At 51.2% G+C, this 17639-nt stretch overlaps 1 protein-coding gene across 1 annotated transcript in view; it reads right to left on the reverse strand.

Annotated features, from left to right (window-relative positions):
• Positions 1-3565, reverse strand: part of ADGRA2 (adhesion G protein-coupled receptor A2) — a 44862-nt gene extending 41297 nt beyond the window's left edge. Inside the window, exon 1 of the mRNA XM_049865788.1 lies at positions 3270-3565. Coding sequence (XP_049721745.1) covers positions 3270-3532 — 263 coding nt within the window. The 5' untranslated portion in view covers positions 3533-3565. The remainder of the gene's footprint in view (positions 1-3269) is intronic.
• Positions 3566-17639: the final 14074 nt, after the last annotated feature.

Below are 17639 nucleotides of genomic sequence, written 5' to 3' on the forward strand. Positions count from 1 at the left end.
AGGGCAGGCCCATCAGCTTCTGTTCTACTTTTCCCTCCCACACCCAGATTCTCCCTGTAATAAGCCATCCACCAAAGGGATCTTTCCCCTCAGGGGAGGCCCATAAATGCTCCTGCTCTGTACAGGCGCATTTGAGCCCAGAGCTGTCTTGCCCACCTCACTATAGACTGGGCTGTGAGACTGGGGGGTGGGTTGGGAACAGATGGATCAGGAAGGAAGCCAGGAGTTCTGCTTTCCTGGAAAAAGGGCAAATGAAAACCCATTAAAGAAAAAATAGCAAAGGGCGGGGAAAGGGGCTATGCAGTCTATAAAAACAGCCGGCAGAAGTTGAGATAATAGGGTGGAGTGGAGGAAGGGTTTTTCAATGAGGTAAACAGGACTGTTCAGAGTTGCCTTAAACAGCTTGGGCACCTTCTTGAGCAGACTGTTGTAGGCTCTTGCAGACACAGACCTTATTATCTAGCACTTTCTTTGCCTGAACATTTCCCAGCCCTTAGCGTCTAGGTTTCTCCAGTCGGAGTCCTGAGGCCCCTGCAGCCCAGCATCCCAGGGTCTGCAGCAGGGGGCCGTGGGAAGGGTACCGGGACCCGGTGGCTCAATCTGGAGGACTCTTAATTTGAGAGAAGCATGCTTCTCAATGGAAATGTGGTAGGGAGGAGGAGGGTAAACCCATAATTTCAAATCTATTGGTTCAAGTCCTCTGTTTGTACAAGGTGACAAGCTAAAAAATGATAAGGAGAATTTGTGTTAGAAAAAAAAGATAAGACTAAGGGGGCAGGGTTAGGGAGGGTGAGGCTGAACATTTAGGAGACTTTCATGCTCTTAGCTGCTTGCTTTGCTGTCAGCCTGAAGCATCAGTCCCTTCCCAGGCCTTCTTTCTTTCTCCCTCAAGATGCATGTTAGGGTGGGGATAGGTGTGCTGGAGGGACTGAGCCCTGAGAGGAAAGAATCCTTGACCAGCTTGTGCTGAAAAGGAACCTGGACTCTTTTCCCTTCAGAAGCCAGATAGTGGGGAGCCTGGTCTTTGAGACCTGCCCATTTTTGTGAAGCCTATGGGTGGGGACCCTGGTGGCATAATGGTTAAAAACTACACTGTAAATCAAAAAGTGGGCAGTTCGAATTCATCAGGTGCTCCTTGGAAACCCTATGGGGCAATTCTACTGTCCTATAGGGTCACTAGGGGTCGGAATTGACTCAATGGCAACAGTTTTTTTTTTTTTTTTAATGGGTGGGGAGAGCCTAAGAAACATGCCTGTGTCTGGGGATTCAGTGACACTTCAGGCTAGTGGTGAAGCAGGCTTCCAGGGCTTCCTTGCCCTTGCCCACCCGCTGTCCCTGAAGGTATACACAGCCAGGCTCAGGGCACTGTTGCTTTAGTAGGTACCTCTGACCACAGTCAGGGACCTGGGAGGAAAGGGCGGCCTTTCCGGACGAAGAGGGCTTGGGATATGGAAGGTAAGCAAGGAGTTACAGTTGCTGTAACCCTGTCACAATATATTCTCACCCAGAGTTGGCCCCACTCTCCTCCTTGGAATGGCATGGAAGGGAATTAGCCATGGCTGGAAAGCATTAGTTGCCAAATCATTCTAAGATGTACTGCAAAACCACCTTTCTATTTTTTTTTTCCCCTTCTTTCCTTCAATATGTTAGGATTCCCTAATCCCGACAAGCAGACACAGAAAGTTTACCGCATATTGGGGGAGCATCATACGTGTGTGAGCACAGCCACTGATCATGTGCACACAGACGCGTGCGCGCACACTCACACACACACATACCCTTCTCAGAGCTGCGTTATCATTGTGCAGCTGGGACCCACACAGACACCGGCTCAGCTATTCCAGACGGCAAGTATGTTTTTTCTCCAGCACTGAGTGGGCTGGGGAATGCCCGGGCCTGCCTGGACTCTTAAACACCAGTGGACACTCAGAGAGAATGAGCAGCTCCAGCCGCCTTCCCAGGTCATTGCCGTATCCTTGGGCTGCAGAGAGGCGGCAGAGAGCAGACACACCGCCTCTGCTCCCATAACACACACACACACACACACACACACACAACCCCAGCTGAGGAAAATGCAGGCCAGGCGGCCAACGTCAGAGGCTGACCAGTCGTGTCCTGTCAGGAAGCGGCCAGCCTCGGAACTCACCCAACCAGAGGCGTTACTGTATTGTTCTGGACACAAGCGGATAGACTGTGAGCCAGCTCCAACTCCAGGCAAAGGGTGGTGGGGAAAGGTTGCCACTGGGGTCAGGAGGACGGGGAAGGGGAAGCTGCTGGCAGACTGGATCCTGCATAGGAAAGGCAGGGGCACCGCTAGGGCCGGACCCTCACTCCACAGCGTGAATGAAGCTCCGAGCACGTGGTCAGCCCAGGAAATCGCTGCAGTGGAGAGGGGTCCCTAATTCTCTAGGACTTCAGACCCTCATTGAGGACGCTTGGGGTCGGGTTGGGGAGCAGCGGTGCTTCTGGCCAACAATAAGGCCCTGGCTGGGGTGGGAGCTGGGATCACAGAAGGAGGCCAGGAGGCACTCTCCTTCCTCGCAGCCAGGTTTCTTTCTTCACAATCTTTGCGCGAAGTCAATTGAAAAACACCCAAAGCTTGTTTTATGTCCAGGGGAGGGAAAGAAGGGAGAGGAATGCAGTACTCTGCCCAGAGCTCAGTTCGCAAATGCGCGCAGCGGGCAAGGGGCCCAAAAGGAATCGAGAGGCCCGGGTCTCATTCCGGCCAGAAGCGCCCGCATCCCTGGCAGTGACTTTTCCGAGCCCACCCTCTCGCCTGACCTATGGAGACAGGCTGGAAGCGGGGTTGGCACACCCCGGGTCAGGTGGGGCGCCCCCAACCGGCGGGCCTCCTTCAACCCGTCCCGGGACGCGTCCGCTCTGGTCACGGTCTGTTCTGAGCCTTTCCCTTCCCACCCCACCTCAGGTCCCAGAACCCCGCAACCCCAGCTCAGGATGGAAACTTAAGGGGCATAGGCATCCCGCCAGCACGCATTCCATTTCACCTGTGCAGGTGAGTGGGCGCCCGCGATGCCCCTCTCCGTGAAGCCGCGGCTCCCCGGAAGAACTTGCCTTCCTCCATACTCAGGCAGGGCCAATCTCTCGCCTACTTCCACAAGCCTCCCTTCTGGGCGCCTGGACTCGGGCCCGTCCTAGAGTCTCCGAAGTGATGGCATCGCCCCCTTCGCCCTATCCTCCCTGTCTCTCCTCTGTCTCCGTTCGTCCCCCACGTCGGAGCTGCGGCCGAAGTGGCTGCGTAGGGTACTCACAGGGTCACGGTGCCGTTAGGCAGAAGGCTGGGCTCGGGAGGCTCCGGGAGGTCCCCGCCGCCACACACCACCCTCCTGCGCGCAGGGTTGGGGGCGCCGCTGCCAAGTCCCTTGTGCCGCTCGCCTGAGCACTTGCAGCTGAGGATGGGCACCGGGCAGCCCGGCGCACCCCGGGTCTCGGGCGCTAGGAGCAGTAGCCACGGCAGCAGCGGCAGCAGCAGACGCGCGGGCGCCCCCCGCATCCTGCGTCCCCCGGCGCCCATCAGCCCATCGCCCCGCGGGGACCGACAGCGCTGGGGCCGGGCTGCGCGCCGCCGGGAGGGACCCGGGCGTGCGGGTGCGTGCTCAGCGGGCACCCGGGGCGCCCGAGCGCGGGGCGGGGGGCCCGGGGCGGAGGCAAGCCCTGGGGTCCCCCCCGCCGCGCCCGGGGGGCATGTCCGGCGAGCGCCCCGGCGGGGAGGACGCGGGCTCGGCTGTCAGCGCAGCCCGGGCGGTCCCCGGCGGCGCGGCCCGAGTCTGAGCTCGGTGCCGGCGGGCGGGTGGAGGCCGGGCCCCTCGGCGTCGTCGGCTGGCTCTGCGCTGGGCTGGGACCTAGCGGATCGCGCCGGGCTCCTGCTGCCGCCGCCGCCGCCGCTCCGTGCCATGGATGGAGGCAGCTCCGCGCCGCGCAGCTCCGGCTGCCTGTGCCCCCGCCCGCCCTCCGGAGAGGGCGCCCTCCCCTCACCGCCCCGTCGGTCCGCGAGGCCCTAGCGCCTCCCGATACGCAGTCAGGCTGCCGCCCTTCTCCGAGCCTGCTGGGAGCTCCGCAAGTCCCCTGCACCCGCCTGAACCTGGACTCCTTCTCCGTCCTACCCGCATTGCCCCTGGCCAGGGCGCTTCCTCTCCACAACCCACCTAAGACCTGTAAACCAACCACCATCACCTTCCTCCAAACCCTTTCTTGCTCTTCTCGCTTGCTCCCTAATCCTTCTGGACCTTTCATTGACCTGTGGGCTTGACCGTAGATGCCTCCGTGTTTTGGGCAGAGATTTGCTCACTGCTCTGGGGTCGCTGAGCCTCCACTTCTTTGGCCCCTAAAATGATGGTCCAGTTTGGAATCTAGTCTTCCCTCGAATGGGGAAGCTGCCCTTAAGCTGCGATTGAGGCCACCGCCGAAGGATACAGCCAGACACTAAGGAGTCAGCAGACCCTCCTCCACTTCGGGTGACCTCTCCCAGCAGGGCGTGCTTGTCATTCAGTCAAGGAGGGGTCAAAGGCCAAGGCAATCATGGCTAGATCTGGCCTCCCACCTTTTCTACACCCCAGGGTGTGTGTGTGTGTGTGTGTGTGTGTGTGTGAAGAGCACTGTACTGTGAGTCAGGAGACCCCCATTCTAGACTCAGCTCTGCTTCTCATTCACTGCCAGACTTTGGACATAGCCCCTAACATCCTGAGTTATCTAGTCTCTGGGGTCGAAAGGGAAACCCTGGTAGCATAGGGGTTAAAAGCTACGGCTGCTAACCAGAAGGTCAGCGGTTGGAATCCACCAGCCGCTCCTTGGAAACCCTATGGGGGAGTTCTACTCTATCCTATAGGGTCACCATGAGTCGGAATCGACTTGAGGGCAATGGGTTTGGTTTTTTGGGGGGGATCAAAAGGGGGCCCTGCCTGCCTCCAAGTGTATGAATGTAAATTGTGGCCTGGGAATGAATGAATGCCAGAGAGAATTGTTGTTGGTTGCTGTTGAGTCATTCAGACCAATGGGGACCCCATGTGTGCCAAGTAGAACAGTGCCATAGGGTTTTCAAGGCCGTGACCTTTCAGAAGCAGATCACCAGGCCTATATTCCAAGGTGCCCCTGTGTGGGTTCCAACTGCCAACCTTTAGGCGATAGTAGAGTGTTTAACCGTCTATGTCACCCAGTGCACTCGCTTTTCATACGCAAAGGACTGGTGGCTTTGGGCAGGGTTTGACCTTGACAGCTGGGGATGAGCGTGAAAATTGCCTGTGGGTTTTTGATGGAGCCCTGGTGGAGCAGTGGTTAAGAGCTTGGCTGCTAATCAAAATGTTGGCAGTTTGAGTCTACCAGCCACTATGAGTTGGAATTGACTTGAGGACAGTGGGTTTAATGCAAGGTATGATAGTTAAGCACTGGTGGTATGATAGTTAAGCACTCATCTGCTAACCGAAAGGTCGAAGGTATGAACCCATGCAGCAGTTCCTTGGGAGAAAAGCCCTGGCAATCTGCTCCCATAAAGATTACAGCCTGGGAAATCCTATGGGGCACTTCTACTCTCCTATAGGGTCACTGGGAATTGGAACAACAACAATGCAAGATAGGAATGGGGCTGAGGACATAGGAAAAAGAGAAATGAGTCCCAGTGTGTCTGCCTCCTCGGTTTCTCCATGGAGGCTGATCTTTCTGCCACTTGATAGAGCCTTTGCTGCTGAGGAGTGGGCTACCAGGGTTCTCGTTCCCCATCCTTCAGTGCAGCACCAAAGTGGTTCCAAAGGTGGGCACTGCCTTCTTTCTGTGATCTTGATCCCACTGGTCAGTGTGATGACTTTTCCAGTTACCTCACTGGGGCCTGTCAGCCAAGTCCCCTTCACTGCTTTGCCAAGAAGTAGCCTCTCTTCCTTGCCTGTTGGTGGCAGACACTGGGCCCAGACACTGGCCTCTTCACTTTCCTTCCCTGGCTCCAGAAATCTCTCCCATTTGCGGGCTCTGGTTCCTTGAACTTTCAAAGATAAATAAATAGTGATTGCGAATGGAGGAAGAGTGAAGGGGAATGGATTCCCCCAGCAGGAGCTCTTGGCAGGCAGGCAGGCAGGCAGCCTGAGATTGCATTCCTCAGGAAAAGGTCTGAGAATGGGAGCAGCAAGCACAGCCCACAGGCAGGGATCTGCCTAGCCAACCCTTCTGTTCACAGGCAAGGAAAACTTCTCAGAGAGGTCAAGCCTCTAGCCTGGGTCACATAGGTTTCTGTGGTTTCCTTTTGCTACATGAAGGCACTCAAGGTCTAGAAAGGAATTCTACTGCAATATCCAATATGATGGAGCCCTGGTGGCACAGCGGTTAAGAGCTCGGCTGCTAACTAAAAGGTTGGCAGCTCAAATCCACCAGCTGCCCCTTGGAAACCCTGTGGGGCAGTTCTGCTCTGTCTATAGGGTCACTATGAGTCAGAATCGACTTGATGGCAACAGGTTTTGTTTTGTTTTGTTGCACCCAATCTCAGGTGGAATAGGGACCAAATGACATTTAATGAAAGAATACTTCCCCACAGGTGGGAACGATATGCTTGGTGGAAACATTTACAAAACTTTATCTTGTCAGTCATGACTTTTGGCGTCTATACCCACCCAGGGAGGTAAATGGGGCAGAGGTCACATTCCCATTTTTTGGGCATGGATGAGGAAACTGAGTCACTGAGAAGGAAAGAGCCTGGAGCCTGGGGATAGGAACTCACCTTCTGATTCCTTTTTTTGAAAGTATGTGCGTTTTATTTTTGACCAATGAAATTTATGCTAAATAAGCTTTGGGAGTCTTGATAAGTAAAAAACTCCCTGAGATTAATCTATTTTGTATATTGTAGGATGCTTTTAATAATGAAAAGAATGGGTCCCAAGTTTATCAACTTCAGTAGTAGAATTTTTATATGCCTCATTGTCCAGAAAATAGGGCACGCTTGTCCAATTATAAATTATTTATTTGATGCGATTTTAACTCATTCCAAATAAACTGCTTCCATGTCATATTACACACAGCACAGGTAACCAGTTGCCACTGAGTAGGCTCCGGCTCATGGTGACCTCACATGTTCCGACTCCTTTTAAAGTGCTCTTTTCTCTGAGTTATTCAAATCCTTTAACATAGGAAGCTTCTTGGTTATCTGTCTCCAGGGTTCAGGGATGAGTGAGTTGCCTAGATCAAAATCTTTTGTGCCTTTGCTGGGTACTAGGAAGTCTGTTTGACAGGGAAAGAAGACTCGATTTAGTTCTTGACCTCAGGAACGCTGGCTAGAGAGCCTGACAAAGACACACTGGTATTGCGTGATAAGCTCTTTAATGGAGGTACGGATGAGGCTGAATTAATTCTGACTCGAGCTAGGGAGAGGGGGTGTCTTAGTTACCTAGTGCTGCCATATCACAAATACCACAAGAGCGCGGTTTAAAGAATAGAAATTTATTTTCTCACAGTTCGGGAGGCTAGAAGTCCAAATTCAGGACGTGGCTCTAAAGGGAGGGGCTTCCTTATCTATTTCAGCTTCCAGTAGCTGCCAGCAATCCTTGGCGTTCCTGGGCTTGTGGATACATCTGTCTCTGTTATCTGTCTTCCTCTTACCTCTGTGTCTATTCTGCTTTTTAAAAATAACTAAGAAGTGATTAGGCTTAGAGCCCACCCTACACTGGTTTAAGCTTGTTAACATAACAAAAGAAAACTCCCCTATTTCCAAATAAGGTCACAGGTACAGAGGTTAGGATTTCAACACATATTTTGGGCGACACAAATTCAGTCTATAACAGGGGGCTTACCAAAAGTTTTAGTCCGATATAGGGCTGAAGTGTAACTTGTCTGACTCTACCAGACCTTATCCCTAAAGAGTCTAGGAGCTCACACCCACTATTCATTCCCCTGCTGACCCATCCCCTCCTTGTCAGTTTGGCCCCACACCAGGGAGTGGCTGGAGCCTCTTGCTTTATTAGCAAGAGCTGAGGGTGGCAGGTGGGGCAATTATGAAGTGGGCAGTGACCTCCTCCTTCTCCTGGCAAGGCTCCCCCTCAGGAGACCAGAGCTACCGCTGGAGGACCCGCACAGAAGGAATGCTAATACCAATCGAGTGCTCATTACATGCCAGGTGCTTGTTTAATATTTTACAAGAATTAGCTCACTTAATACTCACAATGGGGTGAGGATGATTGTTTTAACAGACAGGAAAATGAGGTGTGAAGAAGTGCCTTAACAATAAATTGCCCAAGGGCATACAGCTAGTGAGTAATAGAGTCAGGATTTGAACTCAGGAACTCTGGCACCAGGGTCCAAATTTCTAACCACTTTCTAGGGTGAGAAAGGGCTCTCAACAATTGCCCCAAGAGTTTCACTTCCCCTTGTGGTTTTTTTGCTTTGATTCCCTGGCCCTCTCTGAGGCAAACCTTTAAAGACATCTACTTTCAAACCATAGTTGGTAGTAGAGCCAGGATTCTGTTCCCTTATTCTCCTAACAGAGTCATGGAAATCAGGAAATTTCCAAAGGAGCTTCACCACTAAGCTAGAAGAGATGAAGTGGTGGATGAAGAGTATCTGAAGACTACAAATAGGCCTTGTACAGGTATGAGAGACTCCAGTGGCTAACCTCTCCTAGCTCCAGGCCCATTCTCTTCCACAGTCTGTCTGAGGGCCCACTTGGGAGTTCACCTGTAATTCTTAGGTTTTCTAATGCCCTTGTGTGCCTCGCTGCCTTTCAGAGGCAGGATCTTAACAACACAGACCTGGGACAGCTGTGGATGAGATAAAAAGCTGTGGATGAAATATTGGGCCATAATAAGATGGATAATGCGAAGGTGACATTTCTCCAGGACTCCATTAGCTTAGAAAGACCCAGTGGAGGCACGGAGCCTGTGCCTCCACCCGCCACCCGCCCTCCACTCCCTCACCTTTCTCCTGGGATGGCTCTACTAAGCAGAACTCTGAGCTCTCTGTTGCCGTCTTCCCAAGGATGGATTACCCAATAAGCAAGATATGCAGTACTTAATTGTGCTTACTTACTAATCTGTAGTGCACAATTTTGCCTCATATGCATGTGAAAACTGGACAATGAATAAGGAAGACCGAATTACTGTCTTGGTAAAGAACCTTGAATATGCTGTGGACTGCCAGGAAGAACGAATAAGTCTGTCTTGGAAGAAGTACAGCCAGAGTGCTCCTTGGAATCAAGAATGGCAAGACTTCATCTCACATGCTTTGGACATGTTATCAGGAGGGACCAAGTCTCTGGAGAAGGACATCATGCTTGGTAAGGTAGAACCAAAAAAAAAAAACAAAAACAAAAACCCAAAACCGTTGCCCTCGAGTCAATTCTGATTTTTAGTGACCCTATAGGACAGGGTAGAACTGCCCCATAGAGTTTCCAAAGAGTGCCTGGTGGATTTGACTGCCAGCTTTCCAAAGAGCGCCTGGTGGATTTGACTGCCAACTTTCCAAAGAGCGCCTGGTGGATCTGACTGCCAATGTAACCACTATACCACGAGGGTAAAGTAGAAGGTGAGTGAATAAAAAAAAGACCTGTGACGAGATGGGTTGACACAGTGGCTGCAACAATGGGCTCAAACTTAGCAATGATTGTGAAGATGGATCAGGGCTAGGCAGTGTTTTGTTCTGTTGTACACAGGATTGCTATGAGTTGGAACTGACTTGATGGCACCTAACGAAAACAGCAACATGTATAAAGAGATTTATCTCAAGGAAATAGCTCACACAGTTGTGAAATACTTTCTTTTGATGCTTCCTGAATTGTTCAGTCAAGAGACTGTCAGTTTGTCGTTTTTTTTGTGGAGGCTGTTAAGTTCCAAATCTGTGGGTCAGGTGTCAGGTTGGAGGCTTCTTCTTACTCACGTGGTTGCAAAGACTGACAAACCCCAAATCAGCAGGTCAGGTGGAAGGCTGCTGGCTGACAGGGTTTGGGGAGCTGGTGAATTCCAAGATCTGTAAATAATTCGAGAAGCTGGACTATATGAAGAAGAACGCAGCACCAGGGTTGGAGGAAAATTCGTTATCAACCTGCATTATGCAGATGACACAACCTTGTTTGCTGAAAGTGAAGAAGATTTGAAGCACTTACTGATGAAGACCAAAGACTACATACAGCCTTGAGTATGGATTACACCTCAACATAAAGAAAACAAAAATCCTTATAATAGGACCAATAAGCAACATCATGATAGATGGAGAAAAGATTGATGTTGTCAAGGATTTCATTTCACTTGGATCCACAATCAACACCCATGGAAGCAGCAGTTAAGAAATCAAGAGATGCTTTGCATTGGGCAAATCTGCTGCAAAGGACCCCTTTAAAGTGTTGAAAAGCAAAGATGTCACCTTGAAGACTAAGGTGCACCTGACCCCAGCCATGGTATTTTCAATCGCATCACGTGCATGCAAAAGCTGGACAATGAATAAGGAAGACCAAAGAAGAATTGATTCACTGGAATTATGGTGTCAATGAATATTTTTATTTTATTTTTTTTTATTATACTTTAGATGAAGGTTTACATAACAAACTAGTTTCTCATCAAACAGTTAGTACACACATTATTCTAAGACATTGGTTAACAACCCCACAACATGTCAACACTCTCCCTTCTCAGCCCTGGGTTGCCTATTACCAGCTCAACAAAGAATATTGAATACACCATGGACTTCTAGAAGAACAAACAAGTCTGTCTTGTAAGAAGTACTGCCAGAATGTTCCTTAGAAGTGAGGATGGCGAGACTTTGTCTTAGGTACTTTCAGCTTTTTATCAGGAGGGACCAGTCCTTGGAGAAGGACGTAACACTTGGTAAGGTAGAGGGTCAACAAATAGTGGAGACATTCATCTAACTCATTCAACAAAGTGTTACTGACGTCTTAGTCATTTATTTAGACGGTATTTACTGAGCATCTACTATGTGCCAGATACTGTTGCAGGCACTGAAGAAGTAGCAGTGAGCCCAAAGAGCATCTGTGGCTTCATGGAGCTAAGATTATAACAAAGTGAGACAGACAACACACAAACAATAAATGTATATAATATGGTCAGTGGGGGATGAGATCAACAATGCAAAATTAAGCAGGGTAAAGAATGATGGGGAAGGCCCCTCTGGCAAGCGGCATTTGAGCAGAGTTCTCAAGGAACGAGGAAGCAGGACATATGGGTTTTAGGGGTCAGAGCATTCTGTGCAGAAGGAGCAGCAAGTGGCAGCAAGGTGGGAGATTATTTGAGTGTTTAAGGAGGAGGAAGGAGGTTGAGGTGGTTGGAGTGGAGTGAATGAGAGGGAGAGAAATACCAGCTGAGTCACAATGCCTTTTGACCTCATGTCCAGATCATGCAGGGCCTTGAGGATCATAGGGAGGACTTGGGCTTTTATTCCGAACAAGAAGAGAAATCATTAGAGAGTTTGGAAGGAGGAATATCTGATTTCAATTAGCTTTTAAATCATCTCTCTGGCTCCTATGTGGGACAAGTAGGGGAAGCAGGAAGAGAGCTAAGAGGCCAGTGCAACAGTTCCATCCAGGAATCTTGGACTAAGGAAGGGTTGGAGGTGGTAAAGAGGAGTTGGATCTGGCTGGGATATGTTTTGAAAGAGACAACCTGGATTTCCTGACACACTGCAAATTGGGTATGAGAACAATTTGTCAAAATTGACCCCTGGGTGTTTGGTTTAAGCTGTGAGAAGAATGGAATAGCCATTTACTAAGAGTCGGAATTGACTCGATGGCACTGGGTTGGGTAAGATGCAGAAGACACAGGAAGCGTAAGATTTGGAAGGAAATCGAGAGTTTGGTCAGTCACTCTGCTAGGTGCTGAGAATACAGTGATAAACAGAAAAGTCATGGCCTCTGCTCTCATGGGGTTTGGAGTCCAGTAGGGTAGGCAGTTATTGAACAAATAAGCACATATACCACTCTATAGTATTGCAAATTGTGATAAGTGTTGTGGAGGAAAGGGGGCCATTAGAAAGAATAGTGGGGACAGAGGGCCCCTAGTTTCCACTGGGGATCAGAAAGGCCTCTGAGGAGGCGATGGCCAAGTTGAGACCTGAAGGATAAACAGGCACTAGCCACCAGAGGAGGTGGGATGGGAGCAGTGGTGTGGTTCAGTTGCGGATCAATAGTGGTTCAGTGGTAGAATTCTCACCTTCCATGTAGGAGACCCACGTTTGGCTCCTGGCCCCAGGCGTAGCCACCACTATCCGTCAGTGGAGGCTTGAGTGTTGCTATGATGCTAAACAGGTTTCGGCAGAGCTCCCAGACTAATAGGCCTGGTGATCTACCTCTGAAAATCAGCCAATGGTAACCCTACGGATCACAGCGGTCTGATTTTGTTGTTCACGGGGTCGCCGTGAATTAGAGGGTAACTCAACAGCTACTGATGACGACAACAACCTCATAAAGACCAAAAAAAACAAAAAACCAAAACAAAAACCCAAACCTGTGGCTGTTGTGTGGATTCCAGCTCATAGAGACTGTATAGCACAGAGTAAAACTGCCCCAAAGAGTTGCCAAGGAGCACCTGGTGAATTCAAACTGCAGACCTTTTAGTTAGCAGCGGTAGCACTTAACCACTACCCCACCAGGGTTCCCCCAAAGCCTCACATGTGGCTGTTAGGCTGTTATTCTCTTCTCTTATAGATGAGGACGCTGGAACTCAGAGAGGTTAATAACTTGGGCAGGGTCACTCAGGGGGAGAGCTGGGGCCCTGGCCCTCCTGATGCCCCCTCCCCATGTTACCTTGCGCTGTCCTGGGCAGGTGTGGGCAGAGATGAATGTGTTGTCCTCTTTGTTCTCGGGAAAAAGAACCAAGTTTGGCCTTTGGTATCTGGTTTCTGAAAATAGCCCAAGCAATTAAGGTGTTCTTTGCCGTTCCAAAATAGCCAGGCAATTTTTGAATGAGAAACTAACTTGTACTGTAAATTTTTACCTAAAGCACAATAAATTTAAAACAAACAAAAGACCAAAATAGCCAGGCCAGTAGAGGCTACGCAAGCCCCACACCTGTGGAAGTAATTTCCAGAAGGGAGGGGGACAAGATGCAGCCATGAATTTTCATTGATTGAATTGGTCATAATCATACGCTAAGGACCCAGTCATGCATATTCATCGAGGCCCCAATGACTAAGGGGCCCTGGACCTTGGAACTCTCCCTGGGGCTTCTGGGATTGGTGAGAACATTCATACGTGGGACTGAGGAGAAAGGAAAAGCAGCCTTGTGTTGGGACTTCTCCCTGACCTTGCTTATGTGTCTCCTCCCTTGTAACCTTTCTGGTTATAATATGGTAACTGTAAGCACAAGTAATGATGTTGATGTGTGCCATTCTGACTCACAGAGACCCTACAGGACAGCATAGCAATTCCCCTTAGGGTTTCCTAGGCTGTAATCTTTATAGGAACAGATTGCCAGGTCTTTTCTCCCACGCCATTAGTGGGCTTGAACAGCCCACCTTTTGGTTAGCAGAAAGTGCTTAACTGATAGTCTCTGAATTTTGTGAGCTGTTACAGAGAATTAATGAACCACAGGGGCAATGAACTCTGGCAGGACGGAGTCCATTTATGCAGACCCAGCTCTGGGAGGCTGCAGGGGCAGTTAATGAAGAAGGGTAGAGTCCTTCTAGTTTGTGACCTGGTCCCGGGGGACTAGAGGGGGTGAGGGAGGGAGACCTGCTGGTCTGAAGTGCAGGGAGTTGTGCAGACTCCTGAGCCTGAAGCTAGTCCCCAGTGACCTGGCCCAGGGTGGGGATGAGGTCTAACCCCAGATGGTTCGGGTCAGAGAGAGAAATTGCCACGGAAGTGGCTGGCGACGAGGTGTGGCGATGTAGGCAGGCGAGACTTGTATCCGTTTCCAACTGGGAACTGGATTCATGCTGACCCTTGCCACGCGGTTAGTGATGAAGGTGGGGTTTGCCCACCTCGCCCGTTCTGTAGTGATGCGTCCTCGCACCTCCCCAACCCAGAGCGGAGACTCACACATCCTGTGCGCGCTCACACCACTCGGAGCACCTGAGTCAGCGCTGAAGAAAACAGAAGCGGAGAAAGTTGCAGCCAGAGAAGTAGGCAAAGACACAGACAAGCCTGGAGTTTGGGGTCATCCCCAGGGCACTGGGCCAGGTGGGGGCTGGGGAAGGTGAGGGGTGGGCGTGTGGCAGAGAGTCTGAGGTGGAGGCAAACCTCAAAAGTTCGTCCAGAGCGGAGCCTGCTTCCAGCCCTCACCACTATTTGAAAAAATTATTTTTATCAAAGTAATACATGCGGATGGTTAAAAAAAAAAATGGAACCGCGCGGAAGAACTTCTAATGAAAAGCCATAGTCCCGATTCTGCCCCCCGGAGGCCAGGCAGCTGCTTTTAACCATTCCTTTGCGTTCCTTGTTGCTGTTTGTTGAAGCAGCCACCGAAGGAGGCTTGGTACCTACCCTGAGCCATCTACTCTGTCGCCTGGTGGTCTTCCAAACCTGGCTTTCAGGAGGTTCCCCTTGCAACTCCCCAGCAGGGCCAGGCTGCTCTCAGAGCTGTGGGCTGGCCGGAGATTTCCAAGCCAGATTCTCTGGGTCACTGTCGCTCTCTCCCAGCACCCCCGCCGCCCTCCCCACGGGTCACTCCAGCTGATGTGGAGGGTGTGGGAAGCCCCTCCAGCCAGGCCCGAGCCTCAGTAACGCCCTCATTAACACACAGCTGAGGCTGATTAGCAGCCTGGCAGGGTGGATTTTTCTTTTAATTTGCTGGACAGATTCCCTTTGCCTGGGAACCATGATCCCCTTCGGCAGCTGTCTTCCTGGTGCCTAGCTGGGTCATGGGGGGTTTTGGGGGCTGGTCCTTTTGGGTTTGTCTCTCCTGTTTCTTTTCCTTTCTCCTCTGTCTCCCTGCTTTTCTTTCTCTGTCTTTCTGCCTCCTCCTTTCTCTCTGGCTTCAGGGTGCTGTGTATTCACTCTTGAAGGTAAAGGTCAGGCTCTGTGCAGGGGGCTGTGGGCTCTATTTCCTAAGACCTTTGTGTGCCAGCAGGCCTGTGGTTGCAGAGGGGGAGGTCGGGAGAAAGAGTGGCGACAGGAGCCCTCTCCCTGGGCCCATGAGGGAGTGTGGCTGTGTTGCTGGAGTCTGGGAGGGCGTGTGAGCCAGAGTATCTAGTTTTGGTTTCACTCTGGGTTGATTTTGCTGCTTTTATGCCTTAGTCTTCAGCTAAGTTTTTCAAGTTATGGGAAGCTGAAGGAAAGGCTTGGGTGTCCATGCTTGGCCAGCATGCTGAGTTAGCCTCATTTTATCAGCTATAATCAGGGAGAGACCCAAGTCTTGGGAACTTGGAGCTTTGGTTGTCCCACCCTTCTTGGAGGGTCCCCCTTCCTCCTCAGCCTTAGAGGGTCATATTTCATTTATTTAGGAAGCCAGCAGTTTTTCTGAAGGTCCTTATCTGCTCTGTCCATCAAAGCTCCACCCCTTTTCTCCATGGAGATTCAGACTCTAAAGTCCAAGGGAGCAGGGTCCATGGAATGGCTGCCCACATTTACTGAGTTTTTACTCCGTGCCACCGGCATTATCATATTCCATCTTCACAACAATGCTAGGAGGCGGTGGCTCTGAATATCACTTTTTACAGATGAGGAAATGGAGGCACTCAGAAGGTTAAGTATCTGGCCTAAGGTCATTTGGCTGTAAGGAAGAGATTTGAGATTCCAGTGCAGACAGCCTGACTGCGAGAGAGACTGTGCTCTGAAACATGTGCGCGCGCACGTGCTGGCGTTGGGGAGGGTCCACTTGGTCTCACTCCCTTCTGTGCTATAGCAGCAGCTCCCCACCCCCAGCACAGGCCACAGACTTTGACTCCTGCAATTCACCTTCCTATAAGCATGTTGTCGAACTTGCTGCATAAAGTCCTTTTGATGACTGGGCTCCTTAAGTGGACACAGTGAGAGCCCTGTTCCCTGTTTCCCACCCCTTGCCCCAGGCTCTGGGCCTTGACTCAGAGGGCCAAACAGCACCGGCTGCCAAGAGGGCCTGGGCCCCCGCAGGTGAGCAGAGCCACACAGAGACAGTAAACAGTACAGAGGCACACACTCAGGCTCAGAGGCAAGCCCGTGATGGGTCAGAAAGAGGCACACACAGAGATGCCTGTGAAGACTCACGTCCTGAGAGAGGAAGAAGGTGGCACATAGAGACCTACACCTTCTAGTTACAAGGCTGGGGCATGGAAAGAACCACACACAGACAGAACCATCTCCTGGCCCCGAGCATTCCACCAAGGGGCTGCCCTCTTGTCAGCGAAGGCCACCAAAATCTGTTGGGCTGCTGGAAATTCCTGCCCCATCCAATGGAGTTGATCAAAGTGGAAAAGCAAAATGTGCCCACTTTAGGGTTCTTCCTGTCACCAGTGGTTTGTGGGAAAAGGGTAATGAGGGTGATCGGAAAGACAGAGATAGGATACAGAGAAGAAGGATACAGAGAAGAAAAAGAGAGAGAGACAGTTGGGCTCCCAAATGGAGACATCCTCTTTTTTCCTCTCCAGGGTATGAGATGTTCTCCTTTAGGTACCAGCAGGAGGCAAGGACAGCTAGACTGGGCTAGGGTGAAATAGGGCTGGCTTGGATTGCAGATCCCGAATAGCGGCTCTCTGTGCACGAAGGTGTCTGTGGGGAGCCCTTGCGATTGGCAGCAGCTCTGTGAGCCTGCAGTCCAGCTGGGATCCCCATCCCAGAGCCCCGGCCCCGCCCGGCTGAGGAGTGCTGTTGGCAGAGGCGGCCTCATGCAAATCGCTGGCTTTATCTTCCTCACACGTTGAAACCATCAGGCCCCAGGCGCTGGACTGCAGCTTGCCTAACTCTTGTCAGTTTGAGAGACAAGACACGGAACTCTGTGCTTTCATCCAAACCGGACCTTCCCTTCTCGGCTCTCCACTTGCAGGCAAGGGGGGCAGGGGACCACCCCTCACTCATGCTCCCTAGGAGCCAATTTCAGAATGTTTTCACTTTTGTTCCTTATTCTGGTTTCCTTTCTGAAATGTCTGCGAGACCATCTCCACCGGGTCCCCTTGCTCCATCCTTATCCTCCAAAGGGAGTTTTGGTGGGCACTGCAGAAGCAGAGAACTCTGGGAGCCCCAGAGCACCGAGTGGCTCCATCAAAGCAGTGAGCACTCTTTGGTGCCTCATACTCTGGGGAAGCCAAATCAAAGGCAAACCCTGAATTCCTCTTGCTCACGGCCAATAAAACCTTGCTTCGTGCCGGCTTCCTCTGCTGAAATCAGATATCCTAGTAATAAACAAGTCCGAAAGGCAGGGAGGGAAAAGCTCCTGCTTCTTTCTTCTGATTAGTTTTTCTTCCTTTGAAAAAAAAGTTCTATGACAGGATGCCTGCCCCAGAAACCTGAGCAGAGAACTGCCTCCCTCTCCTCCCCTGCGCCCCTCCGTCCCCCCTCCTCTAGAATCCGGCCCCCCTCGGCTCCTGAAGGCTTGGGTGGGGCCTGGCGTCCCAAATACTAGACTGTTTAGTGAAGAACAGACCTTTACCGCCTGGAGAACTTGCCAGCTGACTAGGGGATAGCTGGGGTTCTCAGCCTTTGGCTGCTGGTGGTGGAGAGGACAGGAGAGTGGAGTTAGGACAAGCTGGGACCCCTTTTTTCTCATGTAACACTTCTGGATTGCTCACAGTACCACGGG

This window comes from Elephas maximus, chromosome 22 (assembly GCF_024166365.1).
Source record: "Elephas maximus indicus isolate mEleMax1 chromosome 22, mEleMax1 primary haplotype, whole genome shotgun sequence".
NCBI classification, from domain to species: Eukaryota; Metazoa; Chordata; class Mammalia; order Proboscidea; family Elephantidae; genus Elephas; species Elephas maximus.